Genomic DNA, 19,487 nt, shown 5'->3' with positions numbered 1-19,487 from the left:
TGAATTACAATTAGACAAACGTCTACTGAAGGTTTAAGGTATTATTTTTCCTCAAACTCAGTCTGTTAAGCAGATTTCTTGGTGCCAGATAATGCTGGCATTTGAGGTAGAATTTTTGGCGCTTGTTTTAGTCAATTTGAGCTGAGACAGCTTCCTTCTACCCTGCAAGGTTTTAAATTCTTATCCCTTCCTTTGATTTGTGTCAGGGTGAACCGTTTGGTGTAAGAGGCTTGACTCCATATCTGCACCTGCCCCCATGCTGTCATCCGGCGTGGAGACCCAGCCCGTTCCACTTGATTCCTCCATGTCTGCTGAGGTGCAGGAATTATACTCTGAACTCCCAGGGAGTGCCTCCAAAGAGCTTCATGCTGACCCCGAGCCGAGTGCAACTCCAGATGTAAAACCCGGAGCCTCAAGCTCTCGTGTAAGTCAGAGTAGGGCTGTGCCCTCGGAGCTGCAGAGGACTCCTGCGGACAGTTGTCGTGAAGAAGCCCCCAAGACCTCGGACCATGGGGGTGAGCCTGGGCAGTGTGGGCTGGTGGACCCCTCAACAGAAGGTCCTGTGGCTCCTGGGAGCCTGGATAGGGAAGCGAAAGCCAAGAGCCTGGAGCAAAAGGTCTTCAGAGATGAAGGGGACCAGGCAGAGGTGGTGAGAGACCCCTGTGAGGGAGCGGAAGAAGACCTGCATCAGTATCCCACAGCTGCTGGAGAACAGCCCCGCCCCTGCCAGGTAAGACACGAGACCTTGGCTCACTCGGCGTCTCTCCAGCTGGACTGACGCGTCACAAGATAAAGTACAGATGCTCACAGGTGGCTTACAACTCATTCTTGAAACATTTCCAGAATGTTGATCTTGATGTTAACTTTCTTTCAGTGATCTTTGAAAACGTGTGTCGCATCAGACACTTGAAGAGAGGAAGTGCTTATCTCATGAAGAAAGTGTCAGTCCTGTGTGGCAGCTGCTGTGTATGGAATGTTGAGTCTCTTTGTGACAGTTGCATGGGGTTTCTGTGTACAGTGTTAAGGAACGATGCGTACTGGTTGCTTGAGTTTGGTAGTATCACGGTCAGGACAGAGTGAGGTGTCACAGAGGTGCCTGAGGGAGATTGGACACAGCAAGGGCTTCACGGGATGGAAACCCTCAAGGGGTCTCTGTGTTTCGAAAGTCATTTCTAAACTTTGATTATATTTTTTTCTACGTTAGAGATGATAATCTCCAAAGAACTGATTCAAGGTAACCCACTTTGTGGGAGGCTGAAGCTTAAATCAGAAAACCCGTTCTTTAATACAGAGTGAGAAGTGGAATCTCTGCTTAGTGTGACATGAAAAATCCAGTCTCTGTGAGTTTGCTATTAGAGTAAGAGGGATTCGTTAGGTGAGACTAATGGGTAGTTGCTCCATGGCATACGGGATCTTCCTGGACCAGGAATTGAACCCATGTCTCCTGCATTTCAGGCAGATTCTTTACCACTGAGCCACCAAGGAAGCCCTGTGCTTGCTCTTTTGTTTGTTTTTCTTGGTGCTGAGAGTCACAGGGATAGATCTGCCTGGTTGAATCTGTTGTGGAAGCTTTAGCCTCAAGATATTCATGCTCAGCACAGATTCAGAAAATGTTCTGAATCATCTGCTGGCTGAAACATCCGAGGACTCAGTACATCGTCTGACAGATATGTGGACAGGAGACATCCAGTAAGGATGCATAGTGGCCGGTGATCACTCGAGGTGTGTGACACTCTTGAGAAACTTGTAATTTAATGGCATGTTCATAAAAGACCCAATCTCGTGTGATTTCCGTGACTTCACTTAAGTGAAAGGCTGGTATGCTGAGGGCCAGTTAAGCTTGCTTCATTGTCACCCCGAGAGTCTCTGATCCTGAGGAAGTTCTCCACAGTGTGAAGGAGCTTGCTGTTTATGTAAAAAAGATCTTGTTGGACAGAACTCGTTTTCAGTGATTTAAAAGTGAAAAAAAATCTGAACTTCACACTCTCAGTAGTGAAGCTGATGGCCATAAGCTCTTCTCCAGGTCAGCCAGGACACAGTGATCCTCACATGCCTGCGGTTCTCAGTTCCTGTTGTTAAAAGTGTGTGACAGAGCAGTGCCCGAGACACCGTGTGCATGTCGCCAGGCTTTAAGGTAGAACTAGGGCTTCCTTAGTGGCTCTGCAGTGAAGAGTGCTCCTGTAGTGCAGGAGATGGGGGTTTGATCCCTGGGGTGGGAAGATACCGTGAAGGAGGAAATGGCAACCCACTCCAGTATTCTTTCCTGGGAAATCCCATGGACAGAGGAGTCTGGTGGGCTACAGTCCATACGTGACTGAGCATGCACACAAGGTGAAACTTTCTCATTATTTTAGCAGTTCTCTTAGGTCAGTCCCTGTGGGGGGCTGTCATGAAATGCCTTACCCAGCTCACATAATCGATGCCTTATCTAAAGTTTCTCTGACTTGAGATCCACAGAGGAACACTCCTTGTAAACCCTGTAAAGGTGATTTAGAGTTCCTGTCCCACAGCTCTTCCCAGATGTGCAAGTGTAGGTAACAGGTCCATCTGGAGACTCCGAGTCTCATTGATTTTCAGTGTTCTTCAGTATACACACATGGTCAGGGCTGTTCCATGAGCGTCAAGAAGTGTGGGCCATCTCATTTGCTTCATGTGTGGCCCCGCTTTTGTGTGTTCCGTGTGTCGGCGGTGGTTCTGCCTGAAGCTGGGACCACCACTGCCTGCAACTCAGGAAGCTTAGGCTTGGAGGAGGTCTGCAGGATCTAGGGCCCAAGGTTCAGAGATACATCAGGCCCCAGGGAGCTTTAACCAGCCTGCTTGTAAAAGCTGAAGAGCCTGGTATGTGTTCATTTCCCTCCTAAAGATATTTGTGGGTTTTGTTTTTTTTTTTCTGGCTCTATAGTAACCTCATAGGTATGAACCAGTATTGCATCTTTTTAGGACTCACAGCCAGCTTTTAACAGGAAATGAGATTACAGATGAACAGTAAGAATGGTTTTCAGTACCCTCCTAAAATCTGCCTCGACTTTGGAGAAGTATGGCAAGTTGATTTTGGTTGAAAGCAGTGGGCAGGAGAGTGACACGTTGGCTGTGGCAGGCTGAGGTGGAGAGGTCGCTGTCGGTTTGACAGATTCCACTGTGGTGTGGCCTTTCTTATTTTACGTAGTGTATATCATGCTACAGACTGATGTAGTGATCTCACTTAATTTGCAAGAGGGATCCACATTAACTTTTATCTTGGAAACAGATTTTGCAAGGAATATTAAGACACTAGTGATCAGCTATGGACATTTTAAAAAATCTAGATGGTAGAGAGAAATGTTTAGGACTTTACCTCTAGGAATCCTGAAACTTAAGTACATTTGTTGTTGTTATTCAGTCGCTAAGTCGTGTCTGACTCTTTGTGACCCCGTGGACTGCAGCATGCCAGGCTTCCCTGTGCTTCACTGTCTCCTGGAGTTTGCTCAAATTCATGTCCATTGAGTCAGCAATACTATCTAACTGTCTCATCCTCTACAGCCCCTTCTCCTCCTGCCCTCAATCTTTCCCAACATCAGGATCTTTTCCAGTGAGTCGGCTCTTTGCATCAGGTGGCCAGAGTTTTGGGACTTGAGCTTCAGCATTAGTCCTTCCAGTGAATATTCAGGGTTGATTTCCTTTAGGATTGACTGGTTTGATCTCCTTGCAGTCCAAGGGGTTCTCAAGACTCTTCTCCAGCACCACAGTTCAAAAGCATCAGTTCTTCAACACTCAGCCTTCTTTGGGCTTCCCAGGTGGCTCAGTTGATAGAGAATCCGTCTGCAATGCAGGAGGCCCAGGAGACACAGATTCAATCCCTGAGTTGGAAAGATCCCCTGGAGGAGGGCATGGCAACCCACTCCAGGATTCTTGCCTGGAGAATCCCACAGACAGAGGAGCCTGGTGGGCTACAGTCCATAGGGTCACAGTCAGACAGACCTAAAGCGACTAAGCACACACACACAGCCTTCTTTATGGTCCAGCTCTCACATCTGTACCTGACTACTGGAAAAAACCAGCTGATAAAGTATTATAGGAAGAGAACTTCATGTCTGATAAGTTTTTGCAAGTGTTACATGATGGGCTGGCCTTAGGAGGGCGGTGGAGTTACACACAGGACACTTAGGCTACTCAGCCATAGCTTGCAAGTTGTCTGTTCTGTGCTCTTATCTGCACTTGGGGCCCAGGCTGGTCAAGCTCCCACCTGATCTGGAGGTCGCCCACCACCCTGCTGGCAGTGCTTGGGTGTCCCTCACATCCAACATCAGCCTCACCTGGTCGTATCTGATAACCCAGATCAGATCTGAAACTTAACGCTTTGTAGGGTCCACAGCCCCTACGCGGGGAGACTTGTTTTTCCTTACTTAGGACCTTTCAAGAGGTCAGCGAGGGAGAGGGGAGTCTGTCACTCTTGGCCCCTGCGTCTCCCCTTCCCTGTTAGGATCGTGCTGCTAACCAGGGAGAAGGGGATGACCTGAAGCAGTTGGCTTGGGTGGGAGGGCTCTAGCTAGGACCCCTCCTTCGAGCAGCAGGTGTGGAGGAACTGAACTCCCAGCAGCCCCACCAGGGCCCCCTCAGGAGTCACCTGGCGAGATCACCAGGGCCCTTGGGAATCTGAGGGGAGCTGTGTGCTGCTGGCGGGAGGTCCACTCTCACCCTGCAGAGGCTCTTTAGACCCAGAAGAGCTTAGGGCGGTCACCCCAGATGACACCAGGGTCTGCTGATGACAGTCCTGTCAGCTTTCTCACAGGAAGGGATGACAAGTGTCTGAGGTGTGCTGGGTGGCGAGAGCTTCTGTTCATGGCGCAAGCTGTCTGTGGTCCCCATTTATAAAACCACCTAGGAGCTCGCTCTCCGCCCTGCGAAGCTACAGTTGGGCATCCTGAGGCTGGAGCAGAGCTGAGTCTGGGTCCTCCCCCCTCGGCTTCTGCTCCAGCACTCGGCCTTGCCTATAGAGTGTTGATCTGAAGAACTATTCGAATAGCATCCAGTCTCACCCCTCAGACACAGCTTGAGAATTAGAAGTGTGCAGGGCAGTGTCATTTGGAGTAAGGATCAAGGGTTACCACAGAAAAAGGTGCTTTCTTAACCTTTCATTTTGAAATAATTTGAGACTCACAGAAGAGTTGCAGAAGCAATGTGAAGACCTTCATGTGGATCCCTCTCCTGTTAGCTTTTCACCACATTTGCTTTTTTCCCCTTTTGATCTTAGTTTGCAGTTGCAGATGTGAGGCTTAAATGCCTGACTGTGTATTTACTCACAGACATCCGGCATTCTGTTAGGTGGCTGCAGTACACGAATCAAAATCAAGACATTAACCCTTTTATCGAAAGACCACATTCACACTGGACCAGTTGTCCCACTGACGTCTTTTAGCAAAAGAAAATGTTTTTTTGGTCTAAGAGAAAAATTCAAGATCACTCGTGGCATTCATTTGTCATGTCTCTTTAGTCTCCTTTAATCTGCAGTGTTTCCTCAGCTCATGACCTTGACACTTGCAGAGTGCAGGCTGTTTATTTTGTAGCATTGTCCTCAGCTTGGGTTTGTCAGACATTTCCTCATGATCAGATCGTGGTTGTGCATTTAGCGGGGCAGGAATCCCACAGAAATGATTGGTTCTTCTCCATACATCCTCTCGCAGGCTTGGTGTAGGGGGTGCCTCCCTCCTGGGCAGGGGAACTGCCCGGCCTCTCCACTGTGGAGGTACCATTTTCCCCTTCACAATTATTGAGTATCTTGTGGGGCGATATTTGAAGAATACGTAATTATTTCTGTTTCTCATTCAAACTTTTAGCCAGTAGGTTTAACACCCACTGATGAGTCTCCTTGAGGTAATAATCATGATGGTTCCCAAGCGGTGATTTTCTAGTTCCGTCCTTCCTTCCATGATGAGTAAGAGCTTTCTCCTCTCCCCATTTGCAAATACATTTGACCCAGCATCACGCTAGAATTTGTACGCTTTGGTCAAGTACAGTAACAGTAAGTTCTGTGGGAGAGAGGTGTTTTGAGTTCATGCTTCGCCAAAGCATTCATCTCTAAAGTTGCAAGAAAAAGCAAAGGCACAGTCCTGCTTCCTGCATGACGCTCCATGCCAGGCCTCTTCTCTCAGGTCCAGTGACGATACTTTTTTCCCCCTGTACTTGCCATCACTTGGGTCTTCTGTTTCCACCGCAGAACTTTGCTTAGAGATGAAATGGTTTTGCTTATTGTTTTTTTAAGTGCTATAAAAAAAATTGTCAGAAGTTACAACAGTGACTTCACCATCTGTAGATTTAAGTGAGTGTTGTGTCAGTCAGAATCTTGTACTTACCAATTAAATTAGTGTAGGGGAAAATTCTACTCTTTTTTTTTTTTTTTGAACATCAAAAGATTATTGATGTAAAAGAAAACCAGTGGTTAGAACTCCAGACTTCCGCTTCAGGGGACATGAGCTCCACCCTTGGTGGGGAGGGGGAGTACTAAACCCCTCGTGCCTCAGGGCGAGGCAAAAAGAAAAACCAAAAGATTTTTTTTAAAAAATAGAAGAAGACCAAAAAACCCCCAGATATCTCCAGTTAAGGAATTTAGTGCTTTTGTCTGTGTGGGAAGATGCAAGAGTCTGATCTCACTGAACTCATTCCTCTGATGCACACCTCAGCTCCCTGAGGTCAGTGTCCTGTGCCTCTCTTCCTGAGTCTGCTCGGGGTGCGCCATCACGCGTGGCGTGGCTGCGGCAGTTGAATGCTGGCCGGCGGGCATCTAGTTCCTACCCTCAGTTTCCTCAGGGTGATGCGAGAAGTTCAGCTTCTCTGTGCCCCAATGCTGGTGCTGAGTCAAATCTCTGGGACAGAGTTTTGGGACAGGTGAAGTAGAAAAGGATAACTTTATTGCTTTGCCAGGCAAAGGGGGACACAGTGGGCTAATGCCCTCAAATCCAAGTGTCCCCACTTGGGGAAGACAGTGAGGAGTTTTATAGTAATTGTTCAAAGAGGGCGTGATTAGCTGGTGGACACCCTTCTGATGGGTCAGTGATGAGGTAAGTAGGAGTGCACATCGTCAACCTTTGGGTCCAACTGGTCTGGGGTCTACATTGCAAAAAAAAACACAAAAAACAAATGTAAATCAGTGGGCAAATAGAGGTGAGCCAGAAGGACACTTTGATGTGAGCAGCCGTTGTTGGTCAGTCGGCATCTGCAGCTGGCCAGCCCACTTGGACCCTGTCTTCATCGAGCTCCACACCCACGCTGCCCCTGCCTGTTTTCCTGAAGTCCCTCTTGTCCGTTGTCATTGATGGTGCTCCCCCTCATCCCCTGCTCCAGTGAACAGGGATGAAAAGGGAAAGTAGCCCTTCCAGGAAGAAAGAACATGGTTAGGGGCTGGGTGCCATCCAACTTCCTGATAGTTTCCAGTTAGGTTTTCACTTTATTAAGATCACACTGCACCAGTGTGTTTATTGATTCAGAAGACACAAGGTTTTGTTTGGATCTGTCAGGACCTTGGGAAACTTGACTTTTCAAGTTCAAAGTCTAGAGGAATGGAAGTTTTACTAATAATATGAACTTGAATTTGCGGCTTCCTTCAGTTCCCAGTCCTTGTGACCACTAGCACATTTCTAAGAGCTGCAGAGAAGCCTCTCAGAGGATCGTTGGCATTGTGAGCTCAGAGTCTCTGGGTCTTCCTTGACCACTGGGTTTTCTTACCGCAGGAGGACCTCCGGATGCAGGCAAGTGAAGAACTTTTATGCACGGGCCTCCCTGAAGATGGTCTCAGGAACAAAGGTATCCATTTCTCTCACATCCTTTCCTTTTTCCACTTGTTACACCATTTTTGTTCCCACTGAGAACATGAGGATTGTAGGACCCCGTCTTGCACAAAGGACCGGCTGTAGCAGCTGTTGGTATTACTGCCCATGGACATGCTCGGAGGCCCCTGGTGTTATCCAATGGTGCCTCTTCTGTGACTAACTTTGCTTCCCACTTTTTCTGTAATGAGGCATTGACTATGAGTTGAACCTTAAAACTAGTGTGGAATCTTCCATTTGACTTTATAAAGCAACCCTGCCTTCCAAACGAGTTCACATGGACAGGGCAGGAACTACTGCCTCACAGGACATCCCACTGTGTTCATCCCACGTCCACTCCCCATCACCTTGAGAGTTTGCCAAGCTCATTTCTGTTACCTCATTTGCTCCTCAGGTTTTGCAGTGGTAAAGAACTCTGCCTGCCAATGCAGGAGATGCAAGAGACTCAGGTTTGATCCCTGGCTTGGGAAGATCCCCTGGAGAAGGGAATGGCAAACTGCTCTTGCCTGGAGAATCCCACGGACAGGGGAGCCTGATGGGCTACAGTCCAGGGGGTCGCGAAGAGTCAGACGTGACTGAGCACGTACACATATTTGCTCCTCAAAACAATGGTAGGATATGGGCCTCAGAGATACTACTTCATTGTGATTGATCTGTTCATTGATTAAGCAAGAAACCGAGGCCTAAAAGAGGGTGCTGAGCCAAGATTCTGTGTGTATCTGTTGCATAATTAAGATTAACTATGTAGAATAATTAGAGCTGCAAAAAAAAAAAAAAGAAAAACCAGCAAATATGTTTAATCACATGAACATTTTGTTACTGTGGAACAGCGTCAGATTTGATGATGCTTCTTGGCAGCCTGGACAGAAAAGGGGGTGCAGACCATCCCTGTGAGAAAGGACACTTGTCCTAGTTCATCCTCCTGCTTCCTGCTGCTGGAGTTTCTCTCTGTGGCTCAAAGGCCTTGCTGTCCTGTGGAGAGTAAAGCTCTGAAGTTGAGGATAGTCATTATCTTCCTGTAATTCACATTTTGGAGGAGTGGAAAGTTGAAAAATGAGCCAGTACCACACCCATTTAAAAGGCAACCAGGAAGCGGTCTAGACATTTGGGGCACTGACTTTTTTTTTTAATTAAGGTATAGCTTACATACAGTGAAATTCACTCGTGTGTGTGTGTGTACACAAACATGCAGTTGTGTAATCACAGCTGTACTGACCCAATAAAAAAAATGGAACATTTCCATCTTGCAGGCTCCTTATCCTCCTCTCCAACCCCTCCAGTCCATTTTCTTTGTTCAAGATTGTGTGTTGGGTGTTATGTGTCCATTGCATTTTCATACAAGTTTAAGACTGTCTGTCAATTTCTGCAAATGTAAGCACCATTTAAACAGTTGTCACACGACTACAAATCCATGATGTTCAACCAAGGTTGCGAAACTCCTGTGCTGCTGAAACAGGCATACACCTCACAGAACACATTTCACCCTCCAGTGTGCCTAACTTGTAACAGCTTTCCTCACTTAATTCCTTGTTCTGCTGACATCTGTAACATACCTACCAGTCACCAGGGTCACCATGGGGTGTTCAGTACAGAGTGAGCAGTAAGATCCAATAGCATTTGTTGATGTCACCTAACTGTAGTCATTTATCAGCTCCACAAATATTTACTGAGTGCTGTTATGTACCGGGTGTTACGCTAGACAACAGGGAGGTGGAGATACCAAATCAGAGGTGATCATTCCCCTCGTGGAGCTTATGTTCTAGTGGGAACTAGATCTGTAGGTTGATTTGCATCTTGCTTTGTCTGCTCAGTGCAGGCGTCCTGTTATATGCATGCAGCATACGTACAGGCATATACACATATTTACCTCTATGTGAACAGCTTTGGGAGAGGGACAAAAAGTCTTTTGTAGATTAACAGGTTGGGGGAACTTCTTTATACTGCATCCTGTGCCTAGAGTTTCAGAGAACTTCTGGGAAGTAAAACTCCTTCATGAGTTACATTTACATCTTAGGTATTTTGTGTGTGTGTGTTTTAATGTTTCATAATGAAAAATTTCTCACTTACTCAGAAGAGGAAAGGAAAAAATACTAAATCCCTGTGAACCTGTCTCTCACCTTCAATTATTACCAACTCATGACCGACCCTGTAGGGAGGCAAGCCTTGCAGTAATCGGGTTCAAGACTCATATTCCACTTACAGATTAATCTCTTTTACTTAAGGCTTTATATGTTACTATTCTATTTCAAAGATAATTTTATTTATTACTTACTTATTCGAGTATTAAGATGGTCATTTCGTAACATAAGCTATTTTAATGTGAGTCTGCTTTATAAATGCTTTAGGATGAAAGCTTCCTAAGACTGAAGTAAGCGTATGTCTCCCATTATCGTCATTTGTCCAGCTAGGTCAGTGTGTTTAAGTAAGTAACACATTTAAAGAAAGGATTTGTTCAGAATAACCTGTTTCTTTCAGGTACTCTTTTGGCTCTCTGTCATATTTTGCAAAGAAGAACAAAGCCAATGGTATTGTAACACTAACTTTGCAATCCTCTTTTGGAGTTGTTTTTGTTGCGTGATTAAATTTATGAAGTTAGAGCAAATGATTACACATTAATTCAGATTTATTTCTCTTGTGCAGAAGGAAATGTACAAATCACAGCTGAAACTCTTCTGACATCTACTGAGGAAGTCCAAGTTATGAAGGTCCATGGAACTAAGGTGGACGATAACAAAGGGCTCGAGAATGGCCGTGTGAGTCAGGGTCTCTTGGCTGGGTGTCGTGGACACTCAGAGACAGACAAAATCATGACCAGTGCTGAGGTTTCAGAGTCCAGCACCTTAGTTTCTCTAGAGCCTTTAAACATTGTGGACCCTGGATTAACAGAAGCAAATCCAAAAGAAAAAGAATGTGAAGAAATAAGAACTTATCCTTCTTGGTTGTCATTGTTACCAGGGAACAGTGCTGTTTCCAAAGTGGACAGCAGGGAGGAAGAGTTACGTAAATTAAACCTCGTCTGTGAAGCCGATGACAATCACCAACAGGTCCCTGGGCACCACAGTGAGAGACACAGTTCTGCACATGACAGTCCCAAAGCCACAAGAAAGGTGGTTATAACAGAACCCTCAGAAGAAAATTCTAAAGTTTCCCATTTCACATCAGGTTTATCTGGTCCAGGATCCAGAACAACATCCTCAGAAAAGCATGGTCTTGAAGGTGATGGCTTGCCAAAGGGATCTGCTGGAAAGACGCACAGTTCCTGTTTGGATGGGAATGGTCAAAGCCAGAACTTGTCTTCTAGAGAAGAACACAAACAGCCTTTGAACCCTAGAAGTGAAAGAGAACTCTTCCTTGTTAACACCAGGCAACCAGGAGAGAATTCTAGTCGCCACTGTTCTGGAAAAAAAGAGACTACTGTCTTCCCCAAAGAAAATGCCCACAATCACTACTGCCCTCGAGGAAGTCCCCATATAGGCTGCTCCAGTTCCTTCATACCCAGTTCTTTTACTAAAGCCATGGAAGGAATGCTTGAAAAAAATGATTTGAAAATCACTTTAGATGTTCACGGTAGCTTGGCAAACAATGAGGACCACAGAGGAACTTTTGCTGAAATGAGCCAACCAGGCACAGACTCTGAAGGGAGTCATTTTCCCTCCTCAGTGCAGATTGAAGAACCAGGACAGACAACTACCCTAGAGCCCAGTGTGCTGACTGAGAAGACTCACAGTAGAGACTGTGACTCCTTAGTCCGTACCCAGAGAAATCTAGAAGGCAGACCCCAGTTAAACCAAGCCTCACCTAATGGATTTTTAATTGAAGGGAAATCCCTTGTGAGTTTAACGCCAGAGGACCAGATAAATTCTATAAATGAGATGTCTAAGCCCAAGAAAGACATTACTCCATTGCCACCATCCCTAAAACTTGATGACAGGCCTGAGTCAGAAATAGCCATACAAAATGCCCAGGACCATGGTCCACATTTAGGTAAACAGAGCGCTGCCTGGGAGGTGAATAAATTTCCTCATGACAACAAACTGGTTGTAAACAAAACAGGAAGTGAATGTGTTTTAAATCAAGTGTCCCTTAATTCTGAAACCCACACAAAGTTGCCAAGCGACAAAGAGATGCCTGTGGCAGTGAGCGGGGGTTCCCGCCAGAGCCAGCGCCCTCCATCAGAGGATGGCGCAGCTGTCACTGCCGGAACCCACCCCATTCCTGTGAAAACAAAGACGGAAGACATCTCTCCACCAAGTGACAGAACCTGTGGTGCCTCTTCAAACAGCAGATCAGAACGCCTAGAAAGAAAGACCGAAGCAGCTAATTCGGGAGCAGGTAGTCTGCATTCTGGACTTCCCTCAGATAAGAGCAAAGTGGCAGCCTTGCCTGTAGAGGTCTCAGTCCGGGAACGTCAGAGCGTTCCGTCTCAGGATCTCTCTAGCTGCCCTTGTGTGAAGAAAAACGTCCCAGAGGAGAGCAGGTGTGCTGCCCTGGAGCCCAGCAGAACGACCCTGGGCATTGAGAACTGTGTGTTAACCAAGTATGAAGATACCTTTCAGCATATCGATCACCACTTCCAAGGGAGAGACAGCTCTGTGGAAAGCTGCAGCTGTAGAAAGAATTGTGCATCGGAGGAAAGTGAGCCAGGTGAGGGAGAAACTGAAGGCAGCCTTCCTGGAGGTGAGGCCAGAGATGAAATGATGGCAGGCACGTTAAACAGTGAAGCTCCAGACCAAACCACTCGACCATGCAAGGAAGGGCCAGAGGAAAAAGAACAGGACACACCCAAAGAGACTGTGTTCTGTCAACGTGACGTTTCTGCTCGTGTCGCACAAGAATTAAACCAACCCACAAACATTCCAAGTCCTGAAAAACTGTTTGGCCAGTTTCCTCCCATAATGTTCTCCGGTGTTAAGAACGTGAACCAAGCAGCTGAAACTCCCAAGCAGAAGGCAGATGACGCCCTCGGCTCCCAGGGTAACCCAGGCGGGCCCAGTGAATGCAGAGGTGAAGGTAACCCAGCTGAGGAGACGCTCGGCCGTGACCAGTGCAAGTCGCCCACAGAGCCTGACAGAGAGGCGAGCCACAGCCTGAAGGCTCCACCCGTTGGTTCAGGCAGTAACAGTTCAGCATCTGGCAGGAGCCCCAAGAAAGGGGGCTGTGGGAGGACTTCTGATTGTGCGGAGCCCACAGATGGGACAGCACATGTGGTCTCCACAGGCTATAGTGATGAGCCCACAGAAGGCATTCTGGATGGAAGGGTTTCTGGTACTCTCACTGGGGGTGCAAGGCACGCCAGGGCAACGTCGCCGGAAGCCTCAGCGAGTACGCTGTCCCAGAGGGGAGCGCCTGTCGCTGCATTTATAGGAGTGATTGACCAGGAGTCGGATTTTCAAGATGCTGCTTCTTCTACATCAGACTCTCTCAATATTAAAAAATCATGTGAAGAGAAAGTATGGAGACCTGTAGAAGACTGTGAAATGGAAGTGTGTCCAGGCCCTTGTGTGCCTGACACAGGGTCTGTCGCAGATCATGAACCAGATGTAAGAGTATTGGGTAAAATAAATATGTCTTTAAATTACATTCATCATGAAGAGCAAGTTAAAGAAGCATCCCTGAGAGAAACACAAGGAACAATTGAAGGATCAAGACTAGAAATAAATCCTGAGCAAGACAAAGAAAATACCATTGGAATTTCTTCAGTAGAGTTGACATCTTCTGGACACCATGATGTAAACTCTGTCCCCTCGAGAAGCCCGAAATCCACTGAGATAATGCCTTTGCACCCATTGTCTCAAAAAAAATCAGAAACAATTATTAATAGTGAAGAAACTGACCCCCAAAACCTTTTTAAGCCAATAGACGGTGAAATGCCTTGTGAGAATAAGAACACCACAGTCCTGCCTGAGATGGAAGGAGGAGCACCAAGGAGTGAGAGTGAGCCTAGCAAAGAGAGCAGCACAGCCATTAGGGCGGAGAGCTCGCCTTTGACGCTAGATGCAGAAACTAACGTGAAAGGAGAAGACACTGCAGAGCAGCAGAGCGGGCCGTGGGGTCAGTTTCCTGCCGGGCAGGAGTCGCAAGAGATGGCAATCAGGGAAGGCGGTCTCGCTGACGTCCCGAGCCAGGCATCTCAGACCCACCTTAGAGCTCCGAGGGTGCCGGCTGACTCGGAGAGACGCCCAAGCCAGAAGGTTCTGAGCCACAAGGAAGAGGAGCAGGCACGCCAGAAAGAAGCACACACAGTGTTGGGACAGTGCACAACATCTCATACGTTGTCAGATGAGGGGCAGAGTCAGAGCCCACCTCAGGGTGGCGAAAATGAGCCTGCCTCAGAAACGGAAGTCACCTCAGCAAAGCCGGCCACGGGCGCCTCAGCCGTGGGGCCTCAGAAGCCCATTGACGTGGAGGAGGAAAGCTCGTGTCACCCGCTGAGAAAGGACACAGAGTCATGCACGTGCCCCGGCCCCCGCACTGCCCCTCGGCGTGCTCAAGACCCCAGCTCCACGGGGCGGGAGGCCTTCCACGGTGCCTTTGGGAACACTTCTCACAGGAAGGGGGCGCTGCCCTTAAAGAAGCAGCCCCCCCGAACCTGCAAGAAAGTCTCCTGCCAGGAGCTGGTCTCCGTAGGGAGGAAAAGGAGTAGAATTGCACATTCTGCTTTCCTAAAGAGTTCCTCTGAGACCATCCCCACGAAAGCACACAGGTTTCTCACTTCCCGTGCCATGTCTGTACCTGCATGCTCAGAGCCCGAAACAGCCCCTGCCAGAAGCCTTGTGAGCCACGTACCAAAGCTGAAGGCCGCCCCGGGCCCACCCTCGGGGGGCCTGAATGTGCGGATGCCTACCAAAGAATTGGCCTTACTCAGCAAGCTGTCTGTCCTCGCCTCCAGACTGGTCCCCGCTGCCAGGACCCAGAAGCTGCGGTCCCGGCGGTGCTCCTCGGACCTTCTCCCCGTGGCTAAAAGCTACAAGCAGCTCCGATACCGGAGGCTCCTGGACGGCTTCTCCTGCAGCATGACGCAGCTGAACCCGTGTCTGGCAGCTGGTGACTGGGACAGAAGGCCTAGCAGTAAACCCCTGATGCTTTATTCGCTCGAAACTGTCAAAATGAGCTTCATAGATGTGAGTGACAAGATGCCATCGCTGCTGCTCGGTTCCGAAACCTTCCCGGTATCCTTCCGTGTGAAGCTGGGCCCTGAGCGCGTGGCCGAGTCCCCTAGGACTTTCCCCGAGCACTGTGCGCCCGCGAGACTCGCCTTAGGAGAGGCCCACTGGGGCCGTTCTCCACCTCCCAAGTGGACCTTCTCCTTCTTCCTGGCCCAAGGCTGCCCTGGAATGGCCACATTCAGGGAAGACCCTGGCCTCTGCAGCCAGGCAGGCGCCCAGCCTCCAGTTCCCCTCCAGGACCGCAGGGCCACCGCCCTAGTCCAGACCAGAGGGGGCTGTTCCGTCCTCGGGCTCCACACGCTCCTAGCACTCTGCTCCCCGGGATGCTACCGGATCTGGACGAAGAAACGGAGCTGCGTCAGCCACACGCCTGCCATGCAGAGGCTCTTCATGACCCAGTTAACACAGGGCCTCAAAGGGCTGCGGTCTCCCGCTTCCATAGCTGACAAGGTCTTCTGCTCCCTGCCCTACTCGGTGGGCCGGGTGCTGTCCATCTGGAGCCAGCATGGGCCTTCTGCCTGCCCCTTGGAGATCTCTGCCCTTCCACCCTCTCACAGCAAGCGGCAGTCACCTCTGGGCGCCACGAGCAGGTAAACTCCATGCCCCGTCCTTTGCTGAAGTCCCGTGTTTGCATCCTCCCACTGGGGAGAGGGGAGGGCACTCCTAAAGCTACAAGGCTCAGAGTCTGTGTCTGCATTGCCTGTTTATTGCCAGATCTCTGCTAAGAAAGTGCAGCAGTAATTCTGAAGTGCGGGCCCCTCGAATTTTCCTGAAGGATCTGGATTTCCTGCAGAACCCTTTATTTGGTACCTTCCTTCATTCTGTTGGTTTAATTCTACGAACCGTTAAATCTTAAATCTCTCCTTTTCTTCTCTTGCCCTCTTCTTGCCAAGAAAAAATCACACTGTGTGTTAAAGACTGTAGGTGGTGACTTGTGACTTGTATCTATGATCTGTTCACAGCTGTTATACTCGGTGTTTGGTGTGTAAAGTATACAGAAGTACTTTTTAAATTAATTATGCAGGCAAACACCCAGACTATTTATAAGCCTACCTCTGTTTCTTTCTGGAGCAGAGGAACTTCAAAGATTGGCATGTACATGTTATAGCTATAGAATTCATAGGCTTTTATGAACTGGGAAAGAGTTCTTGTGGTTTGACCACTGAGAACAGTTGAAAATAATTTCACCAATATCAGTTTGCCTTCTAATCTCTCTCTGCCTTTCCATTTAAGTCAGGACACAGCCCTCCTGTCAGCCCACCTCCATTCCAGTGATGGGCATGGACATGTAAATTCCATGCCCTGGAGGCAGGTTTTTGTCTCCATGGGTAGATGGACGCTTCTCAGGTCTTCCCTGGGCTCTGACTGAGCATCCTTCCAAACCTGCGGGGCCCCACAGCCTTTCCCACCATCCTGCCACCCTGACCTGTCACTGTTTATTCTTGCCCCACTTCAGCCACACCGTGTTACCGTCCATGCCTCTTCCGGGCCTGGAAGCTGCTTACAGTGCCGGCGGCAGTCACATGAGGTGAGGACTTGCGGAGGGAGGGAGACATGGGGCTGAGGGGGGTACTCTAGCAGCTGCTGTGGGTTGAGCTCGGTGCAGTTCTGGCCTCTGTTCTCCTTCTAAGCCTGATCTGCATCTCTCAGGTGCACAGGCAGAGGTTCAGCTTCAGGACTGTGTAACTAAAGTTGTGTGATTTGTGTGATCAGTCCCATTTACTTAAAAAATGAAAAAAGTCAAAATCAGGAGCCAGGTCATTGTACTGCAAGTCCCCTCAAGATACATCTCAGGTCTTGAGCCGATTTCAGTGCCCGGATGCTGTTGATCATATCCAAGCACAATTTGTTTGTTCAGTTCCCTAAATGTCTTCTTCCTGCAAGCACTCCTTGCCTTTTCCCATTTTTTCCCTTATTCACTGCATCTTCCAAGTTTCCTTATTCCACCCCAGGGAACTGGCTTGACCACATTCTTGTAGTTTATCACACACGCAGACACAGGCGTGTCCAGAAGCAACATGGGGACAGCCTTACGGGAATGTCACTTAGTGCCGGCATGGAAGGTGAACCTGTCCCACATTTGCTTCTTTGTCTCTCTCTCCGCTGTCTCTCTCAGGCTAGAGCCTCCATTCCCTGCCTTGGTACCAAAGTCTCACCTGGTAACAGACTCAGCCGTCAGCAAGCTCCTGTTCTCAGCCTCAGAGTTCCCGGTTCCCGGGTTTGACGAGCTGGACGGTGTGACGGCCGCCTGCCCCCGACCACAGGGCAGCCCTCCAGACCAGAAAGAGGTAAACTTGGTGCGGTGGGCTCGGGTGGCAGAGGCGCCTCAGCTTCCGCGACAGGTGCAGACAGCCCCCGGGTCTCCTTACTGCCACCTGTAGCTTCAGCCCAGTACCGGATGTCACCAGGACAGGGGTCTTCCATTGGCCACTAAAGGGTGCCTGGGATCTCTTCATCCTCGTTGCTCTCCGGACCCTTTTCTCTTAATGACGCGTTTAACAACATTCAGAGAATTGAAGCACAGAGCAGGGGACTTCACACATTCAGAGATGAGTGAATGATGCTGTGCTTCAGTTTCTCAACATCCACTGTCTCCAACAGTTTTAAACTTGTGTATTGATCATCTTAGTATCTGAACTGCACGCACAGTGACATGAAGAGGGCAGTTGCTGAAAATGCTGTTGGGAGGAGTGGTTGGGAGAGCTCTGTCATAAAACTGCTTCCCGAAGCCACCTGTACACTGAGAAAGTAGTGTGGTGAGTGTCAACAAAGGGGCCTCTGTGTATTTAGAATGACTTGCAACCTGTCTTTCTTCTTAAAAATAGGCTGAGCTGGAGAAGAGGCCGAAGAAAGTCTCACAGATTCGCATCCGGAAAACCATTCCTAAGCCAGACCCTAACCTCACGCCCATGGGCCTTCCTCGACCCAAAAGGTGAGCGCCTTCTCTAACACACACGGATGTATTTTTCTGGAAATTGTTTAGTATAATATAGTGGCCTTTTCAATGATCATATACTCTGAGCTTTTGTTATATCAATACTTTTAGGAATTTATCCAAAAGAATTTCACCAGTACTGTGGCCAGAGATTTGTGTGCAGGGTTCTGGGTCACTTCCTGAGCTCTCTGTGCCAGGTTCCTCTGTGTTTACAATCCCAATGCCTCCTCCAGGGGTGCTGGGAAGTCGGCACTGCTGTTGTCTCCAGGCTTAGGTGCCGGTGCCAGGGCTCAGTGGCTGAGACACCTGTGTTATGCCGGAACTTCTGTCCTGGCCCTGGTGGCTCCTATCCCCACAGGTCTCACTCAACCGCACAGCCCAGACTCACGACATTCTGCACGAAGAACTGGAAAGCGACCCACAAGTTATGAGAGAAGTCTTTTTTTTTTTTTTTTTTAAGAAAATGCTAGATCCGTGTTATGGTACAGAGATGATTTAAAATTTTGGATTCTAAAGATTTTTGTGACAGAGACGATTGCTCATCCCTAAAGAGCGAAGTGAAAAGAAAACGGTTACTAAATTATGTATTGGGCATGATTCTGGATTGTGTATTTGACATGACTGGAGTTTGGGGATGATGTGCATTACACACATGTGCTTTCCAGGTGATGCTAGTGGTAAAGGGTCCACCTGCCAATGCAGGAGATGCACGAGACCCGGGTTCGATCCCTGGGCCCGGACGATCCCATGGAGAAGGGAATGGCAGCCCATTCCAGGATTCTTGCCTGTAAAATTCCATGGACGAGGAGCCTGGTGGGCTGCAGTGCTTGGGGTCACAAAGAGAGGGACACGACTGTGCATGTGACACACGCACGCACACACAATGAAGACACACACATTTTTATAAGATGTCTAGTTACATTTCCTTTGGGATGGATTTCACGCATTCATTTCTCATTGGCGAATTGAAGCCTGGGTCCCTTGATTAACCCAAAGTAAGTTATTTCACCCTCCTGAACATCAAGGACTTACCTGTAGAAGGTAAATAAGAATTCCCAATATTTAAAATTGTTGTACAGTCCAGTTGAGAAAAAAATGTATCTATTTTATTGCTTCACACAATACAGATGTGACAGTTACTATTACTATGATTGACGTTCCGCTTTTCCCACTTGGTTTTATCTTAATGTGTTGTATCCTATAGTTCTTTTATTGATCATCCTACAATGTCTTTTCTTTCTTTTTTTTTTTGCAATGTCTTTTCAAGAGAAATTTTTAAAGTATTTCAGATATCCTGTGTTGAATAGTCCTTTTTATTAGAACAAAATAGGGTTCAGAATTATGATATCCTATCTTCAATTTTTTGGTAGATACAAGTTCTAGAAAACCTTATTCACCTTATTTAGATAAGTAGTGGGAGTGGAGAGAGTTTTAGTGGAACAGTGACATTCAACCCTTTCAAGTTCTGTCAAGTAATATTAAAAAATACCTCAGTGATCTATCATCAAATTATATTTAATGATTTATCACTTAATTTTTTTTTGAAAGCAAAGAATTGAAAAGTGCTGACTCCCTTGGGTTCTGTTA

The 19,487-nt window shown here is 47.9% G+C and overlaps 1 protein-coding gene across 9 annotated transcripts in view; it reads left to right on the top strand.

Annotated features, from left to right (window-relative positions):
* The window catches only part of PRR14L (proline rich 14 like), a 40,630-nt gene that overhangs the window by 8,823 nt on the left and 12,320 nt on the right, over positions 1-19,487 (top strand). For 3 of the 9 annotated variants that reach the window (XM_086348851.1, XM_086348849.1, XM_086348850.1), the window contains exons 2-8: positions 207-730; positions 7,704-7,776; positions 8,194-8,410; positions 10,440-15,555; positions 16,422-16,493; positions 17,082-17,253; positions 17,791-17,897. In XM_086348851.1, coding sequence (XP_086204977.1) covers positions 8,335-8,410; positions 10,440-15,555; positions 16,422-16,493; positions 17,082-17,253; positions 17,791-17,897 — 5,543 coding nt within the window. In that variant the 5' untranslated portion in view covers positions 207-730; positions 7,704-7,776; positions 8,194-8,334. Of the gene's footprint in view, positions 1-206; positions 731-7,703; positions 7,777-8,193; positions 8,411-10,274; positions 10,325-10,439; positions 15,556-16,421; positions 16,494-17,081; positions 17,254-17,790; positions 17,898-19,487 lie in introns of all 9 variants that reach the window. The other 6 variants (XM_086348848.1, XM_086348845.1, XM_086348847.1 and 3 more) reach the window with 4 other exon arrangements.

The sequence above is a fragment of the Bos grunniens genome, chromosome 17 (assembly GCF_055505025.1).
Source record: "Bos grunniens cultivar Pamir isolate PY7600 chromosome 17, Bosgru_T2T1.0, whole genome shotgun sequence".
Classification (NCBI taxonomy): Eukaryota; Metazoa; Chordata; class Mammalia; order Artiodactyla; family Bovidae; genus Bos; species Bos grunniens.
Note: the sequence above shows the minus strand (reverse complement) of the source record. Positions and strands in the feature narration are given on the sequence as shown.